The following is a 20843-nucleotide window of genomic DNA, read 5'->3' as shown; positions in this document are numbered from 1 at the left end:
AACTAGGCCTGGAAAAAAAAAAAAACATAGCCGAAGATCCAAACCAAAACCAAACCTACATAGCCGAAACCGAATTTGGACCAAAACCTTCGAATACCCAAACACTTTTTATATTTCAATATCTGAATAACCAGACTGAATCCAAAATGAGAACTATATGTATAAAATATTAATTATCTACATATAACATAGCCAAGTATATATACTTTAAATGTCTATTAAAATATCAAAGTATTTTAAAAAAAAATATTTAAAAAGTATCTGAATTACCCGAAATTATCCAAAAATATTCAAAAGTATCCGGATATTTTATTTGAAATACTCAAAATAATGCCGAATCATCTAATTATTCGATAATCTCTCAAAATACCCGATAATTTACTCAAATTTTCTAAAATAACCAAACTGAAACTAGAACCAAATTTTGTTCTGGATGTTTTCCGGTACCTAATTTTATTATCTGAACCGAATCAAACCAAATCCGAAACTACTTGAACCGAACCCAAACTTAACCCCAACCGAAACAGATCATGAAGTAAATGGATTTTCTGGCTCTTTATCCAAACTATCTGGACTATGAAGTAACCTGAAAGACCCGAACCGAACCGAAACCGTAACAGTGAAATACCGAGACATAGTAGGAACTATGAATCCTTATCAAGTAAAAAATAAACTCGTAGGAATAATTGGGCTTTGTAAGGCCTATTAATTGGCCAATAAAGTAGTTGGGCTATATGGGCAATGGGCTTTATAATGCCCATTAATCAGTCCCTACTCAGTAGTTAGCTGAAACCCTAGTATATATGTGTTATATTAAGGCGCAGCTGCGAAAACCCTAGAAAGTCTCCAAAGAGTCTAGAGACTGTGAGTGAAGAGAGAAAATAACTCAATAGATCAAAAATGGCCGCCGCCGCCGCCGCACGTCCCCTCGTCACCGTCCAAGGCCTAGACGGCGACATGACCACCGATCAATCCTCCACCGTCGTCCTCCCCGACGTCATGACCGCCCCCGTCCGCCCCGACATCGTCAACTTCGTCCACGCCCAAATCTCCAACAACAGCCGCCAGCCCTACGCCGTCTCCAAGAAAGCCGGCCACCAGACCTCCGCCGAGTCCTGGGGAACCGGTCGCGCCGTCTCCCGTATCCCCCGCGTTCCCGGAGGCGGAACTCACCGCGCCGGCCAAGCTGCGTTCGGAAACATGTGTCGCGGCGGACGCATGTTCGCCCCGACGAAGATCTGGCGCCGCTGGCACCGCCGCGTCAACGTCAACATGAAGAGGCACGCGATCGTGTCCGCCATCGCCGCCACGGCTGTTCCCGCGCTCGTGATGGCTCGCGGTCACAAGATCGAGAACGTCCCCGAGATGCCTCTTGTGGTTAGCGACTCCGCCGAGGCCGTTGAGAAGACGGCGGCGGCGATCAAGGTGTTGAAACAGGTTGGAGCTTATGATGATGCTGAGAAGGCGAAGGATAGTATTGGGATTAGGTCTGGTGTAGGTAAGATGAGGAACCGTCGTTACATCTCTAGGAAAGGTCCTCTTGTGGTTTACGGAACCGAAGGGGCCAAGATTGTTAAGGCCTTTAGGAACCTTCCCGGTGTTGAGCTTTGCCACGTGGAGAGGCTTAACTTGTTGAAGCTTGCACCTGGTGGTCACCTTGGGAGGTTTGTGATTTGGACTAAGTCTGCTTTCGAGAAGCTTGAGGGGATTTATGGGTCTTTTGAGAAGCCCTCGGAGAAGAAGAAAGGGTATGTGCTTCCTAGGGCGAAGATGGTGAATGCTGACTTGGCGAGGATTATTAACTCTGATGAGGTGCAGAGTGTGGTGAAGCCGATTAAGAAGGATGCGAAGAGGGCTGTGATGAAGAAGAATCCTTTGAAGAATTTGAATGTGATGCTCAAGTTGAACCCGTATGCGAAGACTGCTAAGAGGATGTCTTTGTTGGCTGAGGCGCAGAGGGTTAAGGCTAAGAAGGAGAAGCTCACCAAGAAGAGGAAGACTGTCACCAAGGTAACTTCATTTTCATTTGTTCAGTTTGGGTTTGTCAAGTCGATTTATTGCAATTGTCTGTTGTTAGTTTGTGAGATTGGTGTTTACATTATATTGCTAAGATGTTAGATAATCTTTGCCACTCTGGTTTGTGATCATATGGGTCACTTGCATTAGAGATCTCATTTTTGGTATGAGTAACTAAGTGTCTTTGCTTTATGGTCTGAGTTCGTGTGGTTTGTGTCTGTTGAACTATAGCTTGTATTTGCCATACTTCAACAGTTGTGATGATATTCAAGTTTAGATATCATTTACGGTCTTAAATGTGTTCTAGCGGTGTAGTCTCATAAATTGCTAGTTATGAATTCGAGATGATCATACGTGTCATTTGCAATGGAGATCATTTGGGGGTGATTAACAAAATGTCTTTGCTTTCATGGATTGAGTTCGTGTGTTTCGTGTCTGTAGAAGTATGGCCTGTTCGTAGTTTATAACTCTGGTTTGAATATGTTAATCTGACAGGAGGAGGCATTGGCAATCAAGGCAGCAGGAAAGTCGTGGTACCAGACAATGATTTCCGACAGTGACTACACCGAGTTTGACAACTTCACCAAGTGGCTCGGTGCTAGCCAGTAATAATATCATCTGCTTGAAAACACTATCATGTTTAGGGAATGTTTTTGGTTTTATATCTGTTTTGTCTTGAGTTGTTGGATTATTAAGCTCAGCTATGAACAAGTTTCATTTCTCTTTTTACTCTTATCCTTGTGCTACCTTGTTTTTATCAGACAAATGTTTGAATTTAAGACAATGCTCAAGTTTTTATTGTCTGTTTAAATCTTGTTTAAATTTGGAAGCTTCGTTATGTTTTTGCTTTTAATGAAACATTAACCGTTCCATTATTATTCTAGTGAGAAATTCAAAATAATAAACAGTACGAAAGGACTTTTGAGTAAAGAAGACAGGATGTAACGTGGCATGGAATCTCCTGGAAAAAGGTTTGTATCGTTGTCTTCCACATGGTTTCCAGAAAGCGCGCCAAGGAAGAGTTAATATCGACCGTACATCTCACGTCTTCTCTAAAAGTTAACTGACACTAGAAGCTTCATTTCGAATCATCTCCCAGTTCTATAAATTGAATTGCAAAACGTAATGCAACGATCACAGTCTGTTCTAGTTATACATACAAGTCTTTCTTGGTTCGAAGAGAAGAGAAAATGGTGAAGAAGAGTTACCCGGAAGTGAAGGAAGAGTACAAGAAAGCTGTTCAGAGGTGCAAGAGAAAGCTCCGTGGTCTTATCGCCGAGAAGCACTGTGCTCCCATCGTTCTCCGTCTTGCGTATGATCCATCCCCTCTCTTACTCGTTCCAATCCATTCTCTGTCTTTTTTTTTTTCATTTATTTTTGCTTAGGAGTGATGATGTGTGTATCAGATGGCACTCGGCTGGGACATATGACTTGAAGACGAAGACGGGAGGACCGTTTGGGACGATGAGGCTTCCACAAGAGCTAGCTGATGATGCTAACAATGGTCTTGATATTGCTGTCAGGCTTCTTGAGCCTATCAAGGACTTGTTCCCCATCTTGTCCTACGCTGATTTTTACCAGGTAACATTTCAATTAATTTCTGAGTTTATTTCCCTTAGCTCTAATATCTAGCAAGGGATCCATCAAGTTGTGTTAATTAGGAGTTTTTAAGGTATGTTTAAGGGCTTGATCAACATATGTTTATTGGTTACTGTAGCTAGCTGGAGTTGTTGCTGTTGAGATCACTGGAGGACCCGAGATTCCTTTTCATCCTGGTAGATTGGTGAGTCATCAGTGTTCTACTTCTTTGTGATAAAACGATCAGATGTTTTGTCAAATACACCATCAAAGTGAAAATCCGCCTCTCTTTTGAATTCTTCTAAGCTTTGATTTAACTGATATGCAAACTTTTTATTTCAGGACAAAGTTGAGCCACCTCCTGAAGGTCGTCTACCTCAAGCCACCAAAGGTAAAGCTGTTGTAAAGAAAATTATAACAATATAGTCTGAATAATAGTGGCATATCAGATCATATTTACATAGTCATTGTCTCTTTTTATGTAATTCAGGGGTGGATCATCTGAGAGAGGTATTTGGTCGGATGGGACTCAGTGACAAAGATATTGTTGCATTGTCTGGTGGACACACCTTGGTATGTCTGTCTGCTGGATCAATAAATAACAAAAGACCTATGTCCTCTTTCTAAGTTTTGGCGCTTACTATTGTTTTACACTTTCAGGGTCGGTGCCACAAGGAACGCTCCGGATTCGAAGGACCATGGACACAAAACCCTCTCATTTTTGACAACTCTTATTTCAAGTAAGACAAGTTTCTCTCCTTAGGTTTCTTCATGCTCTGGATTTGCTGAATCAGATGCTCTTTGATGGTTGTTAAAACAGAGAGTTACTAAGCGGAGAGAAAGAAGGACTTCTTCAACTTCCAACCGACAAGGCTCTCCTTGAGGATCCCATCTTTCGTCCTCTCGTTGAGAGATATGCTGCAGTAAGTTATACAATTCATCATAGTATATATATATTGCAGTTTGGCCTTATCATTAATGGAAAATCTCCAAAATAGCATCTTTCTAAGTTTATATCACAAAAATAGCACTCAAAAACTAAAATGACCAAAATAGCACCTTTCTAAGTTTATCCTTCGAAAATTTTAATTTTTTTATTTTTCAAAATTTGAAATCTTATCCCAAAACCTCATTTCTCAACTCTAAACCCTAAACCCTAAACCCTAAACTCTAAACCCTAAACCTTAAATCCTAAACTCCACCCTTTAACTCTAAACCCTAAGTTTGTGACTTTTGATAAAACATTAAGTGCTATTTTTGTGACTTTTGACCTTAAGTGCTAGTTTACGAACAAAAACTTAATTTAATGCTATTTTTGTCTTTTTCTCTATCATTAATCATATTATAAAATATCAGGATGAAGATGCCTTCTTCGAAGACTATACTAAAGCTCATCTCAAGTTGTCGGAACTCGGGTAAGTAGTAACTCATGGAACCATTCTTTGATTGTCCTAATATAACGTCCTGCTCTTTGATTGTTCCTCATAAACTTTTTACTTACAAACACATGTTTTTGTTGTCAAAATCTGACCACAATGGCTCCAATGATTTTGGCATGTTCATGTGTGCTTGGCAGGTTTGCTGACAAGGAGTAATCTGGAAGCTGGTGGTGACCAGGTCCTATCTCGTAAATCTTGTTCCATTGTTATTGTAATCACATAAAAAAGTAAAACATAAATAAAAAAGGACTATGTATTGCTGCACTGGTATGCATTGGGCTATGAAATAATACACAATTCAGTTGATGGACACTTGTGTTAACACACCTTGAAGTACTATATTAATCAGTACTATACTAACATGATATATAGTATCTAGTTTTTCAAGATGTCAATAGAATCAAATGAGTATTCAATGGTAAAAACAGAGAAATTGAGAACGCAGGGAGAGAGAATACTCAAAAGTGTAAACTGAATCCAAACAGATTATCTTTGAGCAGAACAGAGGAATGTCTTAAGATATATCAAAATCCATTAACAAAATAAGCGTGAGAAGCAGTAGTAGAGACTCTAAGACCTAGGCTTCTCCTTCTTCTCCTTGAAAAGAGCCAAGAGTGAGACACCAGAGACCTTCACCACCTTGAATCTAACACCGGGAATATCTCCGACGGCATGACCTTTACGCCCAAACCCAGCAATCAACACTTCGTCCTACACACATTATTCAACGAGTCAAGAGACTGTAGGCATATATAAATTACCAATGAAATAACTGATCGCTGAGATCAAAACTTACATTCTCTTCAATGTAGTTCAAGCAACCATCGTTAGGAACGAAAGCAGCAATCTTTTTGCCGTTCTTGATCAGCTGAACTCTAGCACATTTACGAATGGCAGAGTTAGGCTGCTTGGCCTCAATACCACTGCATTGGTTAACACAAAACATGTCACGATCAATATTAATCAAACAAAAGGGAAGTAAGATGCATTGGGTAATTAGAGAGAGAAAGTGCAAAAGTCTTACATCTTCTCAAGGACGATTCCCTTGGCATGAGAAGATCCAGCAAATGGCTTCTTCCACTCATTGCCTTGGTGAGACTTCTTGTACTGCTTGTCCGCCCACCTCTGGTTTATCCTAAGCCTCTTCAGCTTTCGCCCAGCTCCCATACCACGTGTCTTACTGAAGATATTCAAAGACAAGACAACAACAGATTCAGACCAAACATATTAAGAGCTTTCAATAACACAAAGTCATAAAAAATTTCAGCTTTTGATCCCCAAGAAAAGAGAAATGCTATACACTGGTGCAAATCAACATTTCTATCAAGCTTAAAGACCAAAGAAGCGTCAACGATGTTAATAATCAAATCTCAAAATCTAACAGTTACAGTTCCATCACTAGAAGACGAATCAGAAGACAAAGAAACAACAATCCTAAACCCAACAACACATATAACATAATCACTGGACGAGATTGAGCAGAAGGGATCTAAGTGATGAAACGGTACCCCATGTTGACGACGGCGAGATAGACGGAGAAGCTGCAACTGCGAAAGGCTCGAGCTTTGAGTTCCTGAGAGAGAGAGAAACCCTAAAGCTAAGAGATAACTATATACGGTTGTCAATCAATTTCAGACCCGGTTTGGTCTATACCGGTCTGCTATTAATAATTCAATTCTACAGCCCAAATACTTAATTTCTAAAAATTGGCCCATTAAGCCCAATATACGAGAGAGAGAGAGAAGAAACATTCCTGTCCGAGTCACGTGCACCGACTACCCCACTACGACTATACCACTATCCGCCACGTCAGCAAAACGTCAAACTTTCTGAACAACACACCGGCCGTAGCAGGTAAAAGGCACACAAAGCAAAAAGCAAAGAGAGATCGCACGACACGCAACCGGTTCAGCCGGTCCTCTCCGTCGAAAACACGACATGCACGTCTGTCCATTTTTTTATTAAAGGCGATGTTTAATCTAACGGTCCATATTAGTTTATTACAACCAATTAAAAGAACAAAACAAAGATGAAAGAGATGAAGAGGTTCGTCAATGGCGGACTTGGTTAACTTCCGGTTACAACATTATTTTAATTAAAAGTAATATTATTTAATTATTATATTTAAATATAGTTAGAGAGAAAAAAAAATTGAGCTTGAAGTTCACGCTTGTAAAAGGTGTCAGTTTGCAGCTCACTCTCGCCATGTTCTCTCCTCTCCTCGCCCTCTTTGTGTGATTGTTGATGGAGGAGATGCGGAGAGGAGTGCCTACGTGGCAAGAAGAGTTAGCGAGTCTCATGGACGGGGGACTACAATACGACGACGGATCTCCCATCGGTCAAGATTCCAGGTCGGGTTTCGAGTCGTCGGTGGATGGATCCGGGTCCGGATCCGAATCGGCCGAGAGTTTGAAGGATCAGGTCACGGGGTTTATGAAGTCGTGGGGAGAGATGCTTATGGATCTCGCCGTGGGATGCAAGGACGTTGTGCAGCAGACTCTGGTCAGCGAAGACTCGGTCGTCGTGCGTAAGCTCCGTAAACCAGTTGCTAAGTTAAACTTCCTCAACGAGTACTTGCCTGAGGATCGTGATCCCGCTCATGCCTGGCCTGTCATCTTCTTCGTCTTCCTCATTGCTCTCGCAGGTACTGTCACATTTGGGGGTCTCGTTATCAGTGATTACTTTAAAGGTGTCTTTTTGCAATGTGATTTTAAAGCTGTGTTCTTGCAATGCCACTTTAAAGCTGTCTTCTTGCAATGCCATAGTCATACACTGAATAGTTATTCAAATGTCTCCTAGAAACAGTGTATTGGGAGTGAATCTTATAGAAGTTGCTGAGTTTGTGCTGTGTGCCGAGTGGGTTCAAAGCCTAGTGAAACATTGGCCTTAGGTCCCCAAATTTTTTAAAAAAATAACATAAAAATAGTTCTCCAAAAAATAGTAGACCTCCAAATTTGTAAAAAAAAAATTATTATATTGAAATATTTAATAAATCGCCTAGGGTCTTCTAAATCTCAGGGTCGGCCCTGTGTGTAGCTGACTTGCTTCTATGTATATGTCGTGGAATAGATTATGTTTAGTGGAAAGGCTTGTTTGTATGCTTTATCTGAAATTATCCAATTTTGAAATGCAGCATTAAGTTTTGGTTCTGACAATTCAACATCCGTCCCCGTGTTAAAGAAACTCCGTCTGCATCCTCCCGGTGCAAGCCGTGTAGAGCTTCCTGACGGTAGATATTTAGCTTACCAGGAGCTTGGTGTTTCATCCGACAGAGCTAGATACTCTTTAATCGTTCCTCATTCTTTTCTGTCCTCTCGTCTTGCAGGTAATGTTAAAAAATAACTTCTTTTTATCAGTTTCTGCTTCTTTACTAAATCTGATTTTACCTCTGATGAAGGTATACCTGGAGTAAAAGATTCGTTGCTCAAGGACTATGGTGTACGTCTAGTGTCGTATGATCTACCAGGGTTTGGAGAGAGTGATCCTCATCGTGCTCGTAACCTTAGCTCATCGGCTTCGGATATGATTGATCTAGCGTCTGCTCTTGGGATCGTTGAGAAGTTCTGGTTACTCGGCTATTCTAGTGGCAGTATGCATGCTTGGGCTGCGATGAGATACTTTCCTGAGAGAATAGCTGGTAACATTCCATTTTTAGAAATAACATTTGAATAGCCGGCAAGACTATATAGTGATCACTGCATAAAATGTACAGGAGTTGCAATGATAGCTCCTATGATCAGTCCATATGAGGCGAGCATGAGTAAGGAAGAGACGGCGAAGACGTGGGAGCAGTGGCTAAGAAAGAGGAAATTTAAATACTTTTTGGCTCGTAGGTGGCCGAGTCTTCTTCCTTTCTTCTACCGTAGGTCCTTCCTCTCCGGTTATCTTCAACCGCTGGATCAGTGGATGTCAATCTCATTAGGTGAAAAGGTAAGCCAGGGTCTTTTCCCCCGTTTTAGTATCACCAAATAGAGGCTATGAATGGTAATGTGCTGTTATTATTAATTGTTGTAACTAAACGCTTTTTATTTCAGGACAAACATGTGATGAGAGATCCAGTCTTTGAAGAACATTACCAAAGGAACGTGGAAGAGTCTACACGCCAAGGAACGGCTAAACCATTTGTGGAAGAAGCCGTGTTACACGTGTCAAACTGGGGGTTTAACCTTCCTGACTTCCGCTTGCAGAAAAAGTGTAAAGCCAACGGGGTACTCTCTTGGCTAATGTCGATGTACAGCGAGTCAGAATGTGAGCTTGTTGGGTTTGGGAAACCCATACACATATGGCAGGTTTGTCTCTAAAAGTATCCATTTTAATGATCTTTTTTTTCCGAGTTGTGAGTTTTTCTTTATTTTTGCTTTAGGGTATGGAGGACCGAGTGGCACCACCTTCAGTGACGGATTACATAAGCAGGGTTATACCAGAAGCAACGGTGCATAGACTACCAAGCGAAGGGCATTTCTCGTACTTCTTTTTCTGTGATGAGTGTCACAAGGAGATATTCTCTGCTCTATATGGAGAACCGCAGGGTCCAGTAGAGTTAACAGAAGAAAGAACAGAAACTCATAAACCGGATCAACCGGAGACAGGTTCATCCAACATTAGTACTACCTAAGGGTAAGTGAACAGAGTTATAGAACTATAGAAACACGTTGTTCTGGAACTTTCTTGCCTCATAAAGAACTGTGTAAATAACACCAAGAGGATGCTTTCTTGCTTTTTTCATTTCTTGGTTGAAACTTTCAAATTTGATATATAGGTTAAAGAACCATACTTCATTTTATGATCACATGTAGCACACTACAAAGAGTGCAAGTGAATAACTTATTTTTGAAGCGGCTATTTCAATTTCCTCTTTGTTTAGTTTTCTGTTGAACTAAGTGAAACAGTTGATACAATTCGAACAATCAAAATCTAGAGAATTTTTGATCCATGGACAATACAAAATCTCGGATTGGACCAGGAAAGCTAATACTAGAACAAAGACATGTTTCATTTTGTCTGAAACAAGACGTTTGTCTGAATTTATGTAAAGCCTACTTATTCACAGAAACCGCTTTGTAATCTGGCTGCTTCGCCTCAGTCAAGAGCACTGACCAAAGACAGCTTGGTGGCCAAGTAATGCATGAGCGCCCCATATGTATTATGGATATTACTGCGCGTTAGCTTGTTTCAATCGGTTCCAAAACCTTGAGTATTTTGCTTGACCAGCTTGGAAGACAATGAAGAATCAGTCTCTCTGGATGTTCCACAAGAATAGATAAACACCTCATTCATCGCAAGGGTACCTTGCAGTGGTAGTCCAACCTCTAGACCTAATAGGTGCTCCAAGATTAGCAATCAAAGATTCAAACATACATCCAGCGTTCCTTGACGGTTTGGCTGCAGCGCATGTCCGTACTTTCTTGAATGGTCTTTCCCGTTACCTGCAGAAACAAACCAGTGATCTATAATTTTATAACTATTACAGTTGATCCTGATTATAGAATTATTCGCCTAAAGCTTACCCGCAAACGCTTCCTACTTCTCCTTGCCTCTGCACTGCTCTTTCCAAACTCTTCAGCAGTAACCATGTTGCTTTTATCAGCTTCACAAACATTACTACTAAGTTGTTTGTCCGAAAAACAAACCTCAGAGAGTTGTACTCCACATCCTTTAATTTCGCAACAAGAGTCACTAGTGAATTTAATCTCTACATCCACTGGATCGTAGTTCAGTTCAGCTAGAGAATCATTGTCTTCGTTTAGAGGGAAACAACAGTCGAAGATAACCAGATGATTATCCATCTGACGCGGCAACTCTATGTCAAGCTGACAATCAGAGGAACGAAAGGAGCTCCTGTCTTTTCCTGTGAGGTGACAACTTATAATCCAGCTAGAAATTTTGGATTTAGGCTCGTTGGCATCAACCACAAGGCAAGCTCTAAACCCCAAGAGCTGTTTAGAGAGAGAGCTCTGAAGTAGACGGATGACCAGAGAGCTTCCGGTAGCTTGGTTGGTGAAATGTGAAGGCACTTTTCCACCTGGCAAGATCAGGTACTTGAAAACTGATTGTTGAATGAGAGCTTCTTGATCTAATTTGAAGCAGTTGATGAAACTGAGCGCTGGTAACTTAGTGTGAGTTTCCGCATTTGGGCGGTCAAGCCAGCTAGCATCAGTCAATGCGCCACAGTTTGAAAAGTCAACCTTCTCAAGCAGTTTCAGTTTGGAAATGTTTGGTGATATATAGTTTAACCTTTTGCATTCCCACATCTCTAGGCATACAAGCCTAGAGAAGTTCTCTATCCACCAAGGAACTTCTTTGATATCGGTTTGGTTTAGAATAAGAAATGAGATGTTGGTTGAGATATAAGGAAAACTCCTAAACCTTGAGGATCCACTAAGATCAAGCCGATACAGAGATTCCAGGTTGATGCCGGTAGGAAGAATTGTGAGCAGCGATTCACAATCATTCATATATAATTCATTGAGCATCTGAACAGAATCAGGAACTCCCACCATATCCTCAGGACATGTAGGTGACTGCACAAAAACAAAACAAAAACTTAAGTACCTATTGAGTTCTTTTATTTTGGATCCGCGGGTATCGGTTCGGGTACGGTCTCCTATCCGATACTCGATCGTGTACCCGAAGTACCCAAAATATTTTGTATATATTAAGTATATTTGGATATTTTGGATATATTTTCAGCATTACGGGTATTTTCCAAGTTTCGAGTTTGGTTTTCAGATAGATTTTCATATTTTTAAAAAATATTGTTTGGCTATTCGATTTTTTGGTTCAAGTTTTGGATAAAATTTCGGGTATTTTCCAGTATTTGAATATTTTTTGGGTTTTTAACTTTTCGGTACTTTTCGGGCGGTCTTCGGATATTTTTCGGGTATTAAGATCTTTTTCGGGTCTTAAATACCTGAACCGATCCGAACCGGCTACGTACTTGAAAACAATATGTATTTTAAATATGAATCCGAGTTTCCAAATATCTAGTTGAGTCTAAATCAGTGGTGAACCCATGATTGAATTTAACTTGGGTCAAAACTATGTACCTAATAAGGAAAAACATGTAAAAAGATGTCACCATGGGGATTTGATCCATGGTTCAGGGATGTCAGGTGCTGAACTTTGACACCCCATTTGTCAACATAGGTCCGCCATTGGTCTAAATGTCTAGGACTCGAACCAGATAGAAACTGACTCGAACTCAACCCGAATGCCTATGCAGCATTGTCAATTATTATTCTCACAATTTACCTCAACTTCTTCCCACAGTTTCTCGAGCTTGCTGCTCCGCATTCTGAGCACAATAAGATGTTCAGCATGAAAGCTCGAAGGCAAACATGGCAATGGAAATCCATCCCAACAAAGCAACTTAAGCTTAGGGGACAAATAATCGAGGCCTCCTGGTAAATGCAATCTGATTTGTTTATGCAAGTCTAGTGAATCCTTGTATATTCTCAAGAAACGGAGATTACGTAATCTTCTGAAGGCCTTCTTATCGATGCGTAACAGCTCATACAACTCTTCTAGATTCAACGATATACCAATAACCTTTTTACTATCCTGAAAAAGATGAAAACATAGAAGATCTCATACAACTATGCTACAGTTTTGTCACTAAACTAAGACTTTAATAGTATATAGAGTGTGTTATGAAAGGAGCACTTACAGAGTTACCATTAAATAGATCACAAACATCCTTAGAATCCACCAAGAACTCCCTTTCTCTAGGCTTCTTGGACTGTGTACGGACGATTTCTTTACCCATTTCTTGTACCAAACAATGTGTATGCACACAACTTCCTCTCTCATGTATGAGCGAGTTATCGATTAAGTTTTTAAGCCCAATATTAACATCCAAGCCACTATCAGCAAGTAACATCTTGATGTCATTGGCTTCCATACCACTGAAAAGACATGCAATGTGACGAAACAGTGCTTTATCTTCTTTGCAGCCTAACCCATCATAGCTAACTCTGAGTGCTTTCTCGATTTTCCCATCTGGTCCTTTCCGAAGCCTAGGCAACATATCTAACCAATCCTCTTTGTCCCTCCCTCGCAAGTACAACCCCAAAACGTTAAGAGCCAAAGGAAGATTACCCGCGAATTTGGCCACTTCAAAAGCAAGCTCGTTAAATCCATCGCGTTGGGAGTTCTCCCTGAAAGCATATGCGCAAAACATATCTAGAGCTAGTTCATCAGATGGGAGACCAACCTCGTAAATACGATCAATCCCATGAGCTCTCAGAACATGCTTGTCTTTTGTAACGACGAGAATTCTACTCCCACATCCAAACCATTGAGTTCCACCAACCAAGGAATCTAGCACTAGTTGATCACTCAAATCATCAAGAACTACAAGAACTCTCTTGTGCCTTAGCCTCTCTCCGACCACGCCTAAATGATGTATCTTTATATCCTTTTTGTTTAAAACCTCGGACAGGAAACATTCTTGCAAACGCAACTTCATGTTGTAGTCGTCTGGATTAGCTGTCCTGAAGATTTCCATAGTCTTCGATATGAAAGTCCTGTCTATGAAAATGCTACTTTGGAAGTGACGAGAGATTCGACCAAACAGAGCTCTTGCAATGGTAGTCTTCCCAATCCCAACGGGACCCCATATCCCAACCATCCTCACTTCCTCTAATTCCAACTGCAACAATACACTCATCTTAGCTATATGATCTTCGATTCCAGCAAAGTCAGCAAACTCCATTGACGGTGTTAAACTAACAAGTCTACCCAAAACATCATTGGTGATGTCGTCAATCAGATGTGCTTCGTTACTCCTGATAAAGACAAGGATGATGGTTCAAACCAGAAACAAGACAAAGACAAGTAGGCCTTGAAGTTCAGATTTTCGATTTGGATTCGGATCGGTTTTCATGGGATCCAAGTCCTTCGTATCTTAGAGATTTGGACCCATCTATGTACTTCTAAGTTTTAGTTTTTTTTTTTCAGCTTCGTGTTGGTTCAGTTTAAATATTTTATATCTATAAATGCCTGTCAAATTTTGGATATAATTTGGTCCCCTTTTTTACTAATCGAAAATTCGTCGACATTTAGGCAAAATCCGTTATATTTATCTAAAATTTTACAAAACAACGAAAATAAACTATTAATAATTGAAATTCAATATTTTTTAACTCTAAACTTAACATTTGAATTTTGCATAGTACTTGCAAATGTTATAAAAAAATTAAGGTTGCAAACAAAATTCATTTCAATTATATATCATAAATAAAATATCTAAAATAGAACACATCGAGTCATAATATGGGATATTCATGTTTGTAGGTGAGGTATGAAACAGTTCTTATCGAGTTGGGTCTACTCGAGTCTATTTTTCGGATCTAGGTTTATTCGGGTCACAAGTTCTTTTCGATTCCAGTTCTTTCAGATAGTGGAAATATGGATGCATCTAAATACTTGTAATTTTTTTGTTCAATTTCATGTCAGATAGGTTCGGATTTTCGGGTTCCAATAAAATGTCCAAGCCTTAAGACAAGTATCAAGAAGTGCAGAAGTATGTACCAGTTGTCAGAGTGATATCCATGGATATTTGCTACATGTGTCAAAGCTCCTTTCCATAGATCAGGCAACTCATCTGATCTGTTCTTGCAAATCATTTGAAACGTCTCTCCGAACTCGCCTGTCTGTTTCCTGACATGCGATGGTTCCAAACCGTAGAACACTGGAATCACCATTTGCCCTTTCTCTTCCTTGCATTTAACGATCTCCAGCAACTCGTTCAAGCACCAGGTGGAAGAGGCGTACGTCTTGGATAAGATAACGATAGCGATCCTCGAATCTCTGATCGCGTGTACTAGCTCCAGGCCGATGGACTGGCTTCTCTCGATCTCGTTGTCTTTGAAACAAGTGATTAGTTTGTGATCGAGGGATAAGAGAAGGTGGCTGAGGAATGTCCTACGGACATCTTCTCCGCTGAAGCTAGGGAAGACGTCGAATACCCAATTGCAAGAGGAAGAAGTGGCCATGAATGGGAGAGAATCAGAACTGAGATTTTGAGACGAGAACCATCAGCGTAGAACTGGAGTGTTAGATTTCACCATGAACGAACGATCTCCTCACTGGAATCACTCTCTTTCTGTCTCGTTTGTTTCGATTGTAGAATCAAGAAAGTATGAATGAAAGAATAAAAGACGCAAAGATTTGTTTACCCAGTGTTAGACTCCGATTTGGAGATCTTACTCACTGGGACCAGATCAGATCTAGCAATCCACTCATCAAAGAAGAATCAGCTCAAGAAACGAGCAGGAAGATCATCACGAGTTATATACTCTCGAATGATTCCGTTAGTTCTTTTACAGCTGAAGATAATAAGCCTTTAAAGGCATTAGCTACAACTTTGGAAACCTCTTTCGCGACTAGAGTCTTTCCAATAGCTTCAACCGGTTAATCTTCAATTCACCTTAACCAATCTATCTTCAACTCCTGCTTTAACCAAACACTTTAGAAGATTGTAATCACCTTCATTAACTTCAACATGGAGCTCACAGGCTTCGTCATGATTGTTTGTCTCTTTACCACTTGCGAGTAACAGAGTCGTGAGTGGTGGTAATTTCACGAGAGTTTCTCTGGGTCGAGTAACGACAATCTTGAGTCATGCCTATGACTTTAAAGAGTTTTCTCCGTACACAACTCTAATAAAATTGGGCCGCTCACGAGATGACAGTTGTGTGGTGTTATTGGACTGCCTCTTGAATCAATCAAGTTCAACACAAATAATTTTATATCCTTCATTTCGAAAAGGGAAATTTGACAGCTATGAAAAAAAACACTAATCACCTAGATGGTCATTTTCCCTAATACACCTGGTTTTTATATAATACTAGGGGCATGTCCGTGCGGAATATTGTTTTATTGTTGTTAATTATTATTTTTCGGATGATAAAGTTAGCTAATTATGTGATCGTCTTTATTTGCTAAGAACATTATTTGGTATTTTTATTATGTTATGTAGTAATACGTGATATGCTAACATATTATGTGTTTGTTTTTTTAATAGTGTGTTGGTGTGGGTATAATAGTACCTTATTAGTGGTGGAGTGAGTTTGTGATTTAATGCATATTGAATTTCAATAATTTTACATTTAGGCATTTGTTGAATTTAAGGCTAATAGTTTCAGGGTAAAAATTAATATTTTTTCTAATTATTTGAACATTACGTACCTTTTAAAGATGTTTTGTGCTCTCTCCCTATATTTTTACATTGAGCCGTCACCATCTATGCATTTCGTTTACCTTTCCGTTATGTTGTGATTCTCGCCATCACCGAAAAAGACTCACATATGTCCTCTTGTTTTTCCTCACCTTTTTCTCCTCTTTTTCCTTAGATTTCGGCTCATGTTAGGAACTGCATCTCCTTGGATTGGGTCAGAGTTTAATCGTCTTTGAAGTTGTTTTCCTCGTCGTTGGCTTACCATCGATAATCCCTTCTCGTCTTAGTTTTCAAGATATGGTTTTTGGTGATCTGACTTCTATAGCTCGAGGATGGCTCCGCGATTGAATGATTTCGTTTTGTCTACTCTTCCATCTATGTTCCCCCATCTCGTTGCAACTTTCATGGCTGCTTGCATCTCTGTGACTCTCCCTTTCGTCATGTTTGCCACTCCAAATTTGGATAGTGTTCTCCTCCGAATATGCTTTGTAGATTTGGAAGATTGTTTCTGGTCTCAAGTCTGGGCTCTGGTTTCTCGGGGGTTGGCTTCCGTTCTCCCTCACTCAGGTTGTTCTCTTCTTCCCTTGCTTCCCTTAGTATAAGTGTGTGGTATTAGTCTCTTGGAGCTTTGGTCCCTTTTATCCAGAGTTTTGTGGTTCTTCACTTGCATAGACGTCTTGTTTGTGCTTGTTTAGTTTGTAAGATGATTCTTACCTCTTAGCTGGTGGTTGTCCTTATTGTTCGTCATGTATGTTTCTTCCTGCTTTTTGGTGATTTTAGCCTTCTGTTGATTATTTTTCATCTAACCCGCTTTCTTGGTTCTTTGCATTGGTCTTTGATCACGCTCCTTTGTGTTCGAGCGATTGCTTTATCTCAAGATTATCTTTCGATATTTTTCTGACTTTTGATTGTTTTGGCCAAGACACTCAATGATAAAGTGGGGTAAGTTAATTTTCGTTCTTGATCGCCTTTGAGCTCTGGACCTTTATTGAATTAGTGTTATTTTGTTATTTTTTTTTTCTCTATGATTATTGAGGTTTTATGTTTAGATTATGTGTTTTGCTTTAGTTTGGTTAATATTAAGATAAATATATAGTTGTAAATGAAATAATAGAAAATAATAAAAAATAATAAAATAGCGAAAGTTTATGTTATTTTTAGCAGTGAATAAATTAAATATTAAAATACATTTATATTTTTTACTTATTTCTTAATTCGTTTTGCAATTTTTTGAACAATAAAATAGATTATCAAACTTCAAATGATGATAGTTAGTGTGAGAAAGATTAGATAGTGCATAATTAGAAAATAATGAACCAAATTGCAATGGTCTAAAAGAAGAAGGATCTAAAATGTAAAAAGACAAAAAAAAAGGACACATGTCAACAAACCCCCTTCCACATGTCATAAGAAGAGAGAAAAGTCTACTTTATATATATAGATAGATTGTCATTTTGTCTTTCTATCCTACCGGCAAAACCTGCAAACAAAAACAGTTTTCATTATTAATTATTAACAACAAAAATATTTCGTAGCCTTCCAACATTCACGTACCTTTTGCGAATTATTTTTTATTTGGTAAATCCATAAAAGTTTTGGGAAGAAGAAGTCTATTTTTGCAAAGGTTTTAGCGGTGATGGACAGGAAGCATCGGAGATTCGAAAATCTACATATGCGACGAGCAATTCTAGGCACAATACCAATATGACTGAACTCTTACCGACTTTCCATGTACGTTTTGTAGAAAATACTTTTAACTACTGTAAGTCACGGTTGCAATACTGTTCCATTCCATTTGACAATTTTATTATGTTCCATTCTATTTGACAATACTATTTTAGCATGTCCCATTCCACTTGACAATTACTAAAGAGTGTTGTATTTTGTTTAAAAATATAGTTTGTAATTTTCTTAAGTTAATATTTGGGTTTATGGTATATGGGTTTAGGGTTTACTGATTAGGGTTTAAGTTTTAGTATTTAGAAGGTGAATGATTATAGTTGGGGTCAGCATTAACGTATTTCATACATTAACGTATTCCATGGAATCATAGACATTTCACAATTTAATCAAAATATACTATGCTATTTATTTTGTTCTATTCTATTTGAGTTTAGGGTTTATATATGGGTTTATAGTTTAGTAATTAGAGTTTAGAGTTTATATATGGGTTGATGGCTTATATTAGGATTTAGGGTTTAGGGTTTAGGGTTCATAATTTCATCAATATATACTATGCTATTTATTTTGTTTCATTCTATTTGGGTTTAGGGTTTATACGTGGGTTTATGGTTTATATTTGGGTTTATGGTTTATATTTGGGTTTAGGGTTCATTGATTAGGGTTTTAGATTTAATATTTAGTATTTAGGGGTTGGGGTTGGGTTGGGATAAAATTTAGTATATAGAGATTAGATTCATATACTATTTGAGTGATATGAAATACACTATTTATTAACTTTTTATTTATTTATATGAGGTAAAGAAGTGTTTGGCGTAGCTGATTTACGTGAGGTGAAAATAATTGTGTTTCTCTTATCTATAACACCAAGTGACAACATCATGTACTCTTTTTTTTTTTTTTTTTTAACAGCAAGACATTCACAGATTCATATTGACTCTGTAAACCAAATCGGTAACTCCGCATCCATATGAACGACGAAAGACGGTTGTTTCCTAGCACTACGTGGCAAGCTATCCGCCCTTAGGTTCTCCGTTCGGGGTACATGGATGATGTCTGAGTTGAGAAAGCTTCTTCGTAAAAGCTTGATATCTTCCATGTATCTTTCAAATGCTGGTCATTCTTCTGGTTCTGAAACTATCTTCACCAATTGAGAATAATCCGTTGCAAACGTAACCTGAAATTGTCGTAAGTTCTTCATACATTCTATTACTCTCTGTTTCTTTCACCGGAAACTTGCTAATGAAGAGGATATAACCGGAAAAAATATGAGACAAAAGCTAATTAATTAATAACGTCAAAATCAATGCTATTTTCTTAATTTTCGTTCAAACTTTGGGTGCCGAGCAAATTCTCCCTTTCAAAAATAGCATTAATACATACACTTTTTTTTTGTGGACAACACATACACTTATTAGATTTCGTTTCCGAATCGAAATTAGAAATGTGTCTGTTATATATAAAATAAATTAAATAAATTATTTTAACTATTCGTGCGATATTGCAAATGATTAATTTGAGATTTTCATTCACATAACTTAATAACTTATATATCTTTAATTCTTTATTATTCAATACTAGTAAATTATGTTCAGATCAAATTCTATTGAATTTTATGATTGAATAACACTCTAATTTGCTAACAATTATTCAATCTGAAAGGATAAAATTTGTCCAGAAAAAAAACATAATTAGATAATCGAACTAGAATGACTTATAATTTGATTCCTACAATCTAATCTAGCTAAGAAACATAAATCAATGTCTGATCACCTTGTTCTTGATCCAGACCGATAACTCAGAAAACCACATTTGCTTTTGTCGATGGGATCAACCAATCTGACCAAAAAGGTTTCAAAAGGGAGAACCAGAGCTCTCGGATTTGCCAAGCATCATGTCTTTGGCTTCGTTGATCTTAGACGCAAGGTAATGGCTTCCTCCTGCGTCTGGATGATTAGCCACCATCACCCTCCGGTGCGCTTCCTTCACCTTCTCTGCCGCTACACTCTCCCTGTTTCATACCACCATGACACAATCTCAAACCACAATAATATCGCAAATGACCAAAAGAACCATATGCAAAACATAACAGTAAACCTTTTGAGTAAGAAAATAGCTAATAGTTAAGACTAAACGAACTTCTTAAAAACTAGTTTTGGCATAGCTACAAGAGTTCTAAGCCAAGATTGCTCGTACCATAATCAACACTGAGACTCTCAAAGTCAGCTCTTTTAATTACCAGAGTTAATAAGTGAGAGGCAAAGAGACCAAGAAACAAACCTAACGCCGAGAATGAGAGCAGCTTCTCTCCGAGTCATAGCAGCTTGGAAACCACCTTCGTAGAACTTGCGGAGTTTAGGCCTAGGTGGTCTTGCCTTGAACGCTTGCCACGCCTCGATTCCGTATTTACCAGCGTAAGCAGCAGCCGCGACAGCAACACCTGCAAGTATCGGTGCAACCTGGAAAGTACACAAGCACATAGAAGCAAGCATCTCTTAGTGATGAACCACACACAGAGAACACTATATGAAGACACTGTTTAGTAGTGAGTGACATAACAGAGCAAGCACAAGAACTAAACTTATCATTGTCAAAAAAAAAAAACAAAGGGAGATTCTTTTAGACACTCTAATCGAATCAAAAGGTGGATGCTTTCAGTATCATCAAATGATTTTTCCAGAATCAATCGATAAAGAGCTGAAGAAAACACAAAATAAGAAGAGAAGCATGTCAATTTACCATTGTAGGGGAGAGTTTTGAGAATTGATCTGTGAGATAGTGACACAGCTCTTCAACGTTGGATGATCTCGATCGATTTGAGTGAGGATTTAGGGTTTCGGCTACTTACTTCTTTGTGTTACCTGGACTTTGCGGTTGGTTATAAACCGTATGTCGAAACCTTCCAACTCTTTTAAGTAGGTTTTTCAGTTAACCGAACCGAAACCACTTGC

General features: G+C 38.9%; 6 protein-coding genes across 6 annotated transcripts; 3 read left to right on the top strand and 3 right to left on the bottom strand.

Annotated features, from left to right (window-relative positions):
- The first annotated feature begins 826 nt into the window (after positions 1-826).
- LOC125580385 (60S ribosomal protein L4-1) lies at positions 827-2819 on the top strand. Its single transcript, XM_048744780.1, has 2 exons — positions 827-2010; positions 2512-2819. Exons 1-2 carry the CDS (start codon positions 901-903, stop codon positions 2623-2625), a joined length of 1224 nt encoding a protein of 407 aa, XP_048600737.1. The 5' UTR covers positions 827-900; the 3' UTR covers positions 2626-2819.
- Positions 2820-2972: 153 nt separating this feature from the next.
- On the top strand, positions 2973-5343 carry LOC111199406 (L-ascorbate peroxidase 2, cytosolic). Its single transcript, XM_048744781.1, has 9 exons — positions 2973-3328; positions 3423-3597; positions 3734-3799; positions 3937-3985; positions 4085-4167; positions 4255-4334; positions 4415-4517; positions 4951-5009; positions 5171-5343. Exons 1-9 carry the CDS (start codon positions 3207-3209, stop codon positions 5187-5189), a joined length of 756 nt encoding a protein of 251 aa, XP_048600738.1. The 5' UTR covers positions 2973-3206; the 3' UTR covers positions 5190-5343.
- A 123-nt stretch (positions 5344-5466) lies between these two features.
- LOC111213198 (40S ribosomal protein S23-2) lies at positions 5467-6695 on the bottom strand. The gene is made up of 4 exons (XM_022714883.2): positions 6542-6695; positions 6058-6213; positions 5830-5956; positions 5467-5744 (listed from the first exon to the last, which is right to left on the bottom strand). Exons 1-4 carry the CDS (start codon positions 6544-6546, stop codon positions 5604-5606), a joined length of 429 nt encoding a protein of 142 aa, XP_022570604.1. The 5' UTR covers positions 6547-6695; the 3' UTR covers positions 5467-5603.
- Positions 6696-7068: 373 nt separating this feature from the next.
- On the top strand, positions 7069-9875 carry LOC111213200. The gene is made up of 6 exons (XM_048744779.1): positions 7069-7677; positions 8167-8358; positions 8431-8670; positions 8746-8963; positions 9068-9322; positions 9397-9875. Exons 1-6 carry the CDS (start codon positions 7278-7280, stop codon positions 9646-9648), a joined length of 1557 nt encoding a protein of 518 aa, XP_048600736.1. The 5' UTR covers positions 7069-7277; the 3' UTR covers positions 9649-9875.
- Positions 9876-9910: 35 nt separating this feature from the next.
- On the bottom strand, positions 9911-15620 carry LOC111213199 (disease resistance protein RPS6-like). Its single transcript, XM_022714884.2, has 5 exons — positions 14565-15620; positions 12700-13819; positions 12285-12593; positions 10541-11554; positions 9911-10459 (listed from the first exon to the last, which is right to left on the bottom strand). Exons 1-5 carry the CDS (start codon positions 15026-15028, stop codon positions 10382-10384), a joined length of 2985 nt encoding a protein of 994 aa, XP_022570605.2. The 5' UTR covers positions 15029-15620; the 3' UTR covers positions 9911-10381.
- Positions 15621-19480: 3860 nt separating this feature from the next.
- Positions 19481-20792, bottom strand: LOC111213201 (mitochondrial import inner membrane translocase subunit TIM14-2). The gene is made up of 3 exons (XM_022714886.2): positions 20632-20792; positions 20173-20351; positions 19481-19903 (listed from the first exon to the last, which is right to left on the bottom strand). Exons 1-3 carry the CDS (start codon positions 20632-20634, stop codon positions 19747-19749), a joined length of 339 nt encoding a protein of 112 aa, XP_022570607.2. The 5' UTR covers positions 20635-20792; the 3' UTR covers positions 19481-19746.
- Between the last annotated feature and the right edge of the window lie 51 nt (positions 20793-20843).

This window comes from Brassica napus, chromosome C1 (genome assembly GCF_020379485.1).
Source record: "Brassica napus cultivar Da-Ae chromosome C1, Da-Ae, whole genome shotgun sequence".
NCBI classification, from domain to species: domain Eukaryota; kingdom Viridiplantae; phylum Streptophyta; class Magnoliopsida; order Brassicales; family Brassicaceae; genus Brassica; species Brassica napus.
The sequence above is the reverse complement of the archived record's forward strand: the minus strand, read 5'-3'. Positions and strand labels throughout refer to the sequence as shown.

What these genes read in the sequence shown, in the direction of transcription:
- LOC125580385 (XM_048744780.1), top strand. Translation starts at nt 901, where the DNA reads ATGGCCGCCGCCGCCGCCGCACGTCCCCTCGTCACCGTCCAAGGCCTA. An exon ending in AGAGGAAGACTGTCACCAAG is followed by an intron (nt 2,011 to 2,511) that starts GTAACTTCATTT and finishes TTAATCTGACAG; the next exon opens with GAGGAGGCATTGGCAATCAA.
- LOC111199406 (XM_048744781.1), top strand. Translation starts at nt 3,207, where the DNA reads ATGGTGAAGAAGAGTTACCCGGAAGTGAAGGAAGAGTACAAGAAAGCT. An exon ending in CTTTTCATCCTGGTAGATTG is followed by an intron (nt 3,800 to 3,936) that starts GTGAGTCATCAG and finishes TTTTTATTTCAG; the next exon opens with GACAAAGTTGAGCCACCTCC. An exon ending in TTTGACAACTCTTATTTCAA is followed by an intron (nt 4,335 to 4,414) that starts GTAAGACAAGTT and finishes TTGTTAAAACAG; the next exon opens with AGAGTTACTAAGCGGAGAGA.
- LOC111213198 (XM_022714883.2), bottom strand. An exon ending in GGAATCGTCCTTGAGAAGAT is followed by an intron (nt 5,957 to 6,057) that starts GTAAGACTTTTG and finishes TAACCAATGCAG; the next exon opens with TGGTATTGAGGCCAAGCAGC. An exon ending in TGAACTACATTGAAGAGAAT is followed by an intron (nt 5,745 to 5,829) that starts GTAAGTTTTGAT and finishes TAATGTGTGTAG; the next exon opens with GACGAAGTGTTGATTGCTGG.
- LOC111213200 (XM_048744779.1), top strand. Translation starts at nt 7,278, where the DNA reads ATGGAGGAGATGCGGAGAGGAGTGCCTACGTGGCAAGAAGAGTTAGCG. An exon ending in CTTCCTCATTGCTCTCGCAG is followed by an intron (nt 7,678 to 8,166) that starts GTACTGTCACAT and finishes TTTGAAATGCAG; the next exon opens with CATTAAGTTTTGGTTCTGAC. An exon ending in TCTGTCCTCTCGTCTTGCAG is followed by an intron (nt 8,359 to 8,430) that starts GTAATGTTAAAA and finishes CCTCTGATGAAG; the next exon opens with GTATACCTGGAGTAAAAGAT.
- LOC111213199 (XM_022714884.2), bottom strand. Translation starts at nt 15,028, where the DNA reads ATGGCCACTTCTTCCTCTTGCAATTGGGTATTCGACGTCTTCCCTAGC. An exon ending in ATCTATTTAATGGTAACTCT is followed by an intron (nt 12,594 to 12,699) that starts GTAAGTGCTCCT and finishes CATCTTTTTCAG; the next exon opens with GATAGTAAAAAGGTTATTGG. An exon ending in AACTGTGGGAAGAAGTTGAG is followed by an intron (nt 11,555 to 12,284) that starts GTAAATTGTGAG and finishes GTTTTTGTGCAG; the next exon opens with TCACCTACATGTCCTGAGGA.
- LOC111213201 (XM_022714886.2), bottom strand. An exon ending in GCTCTCATTCTCGGCGTTAG is followed by an intron (nt 19,904 to 20,172) that starts GTTTGTTTCTTG and finishes GGTATGAAACAG; the next exon opens with GGAGAGTGTAGCGGCAGAGA.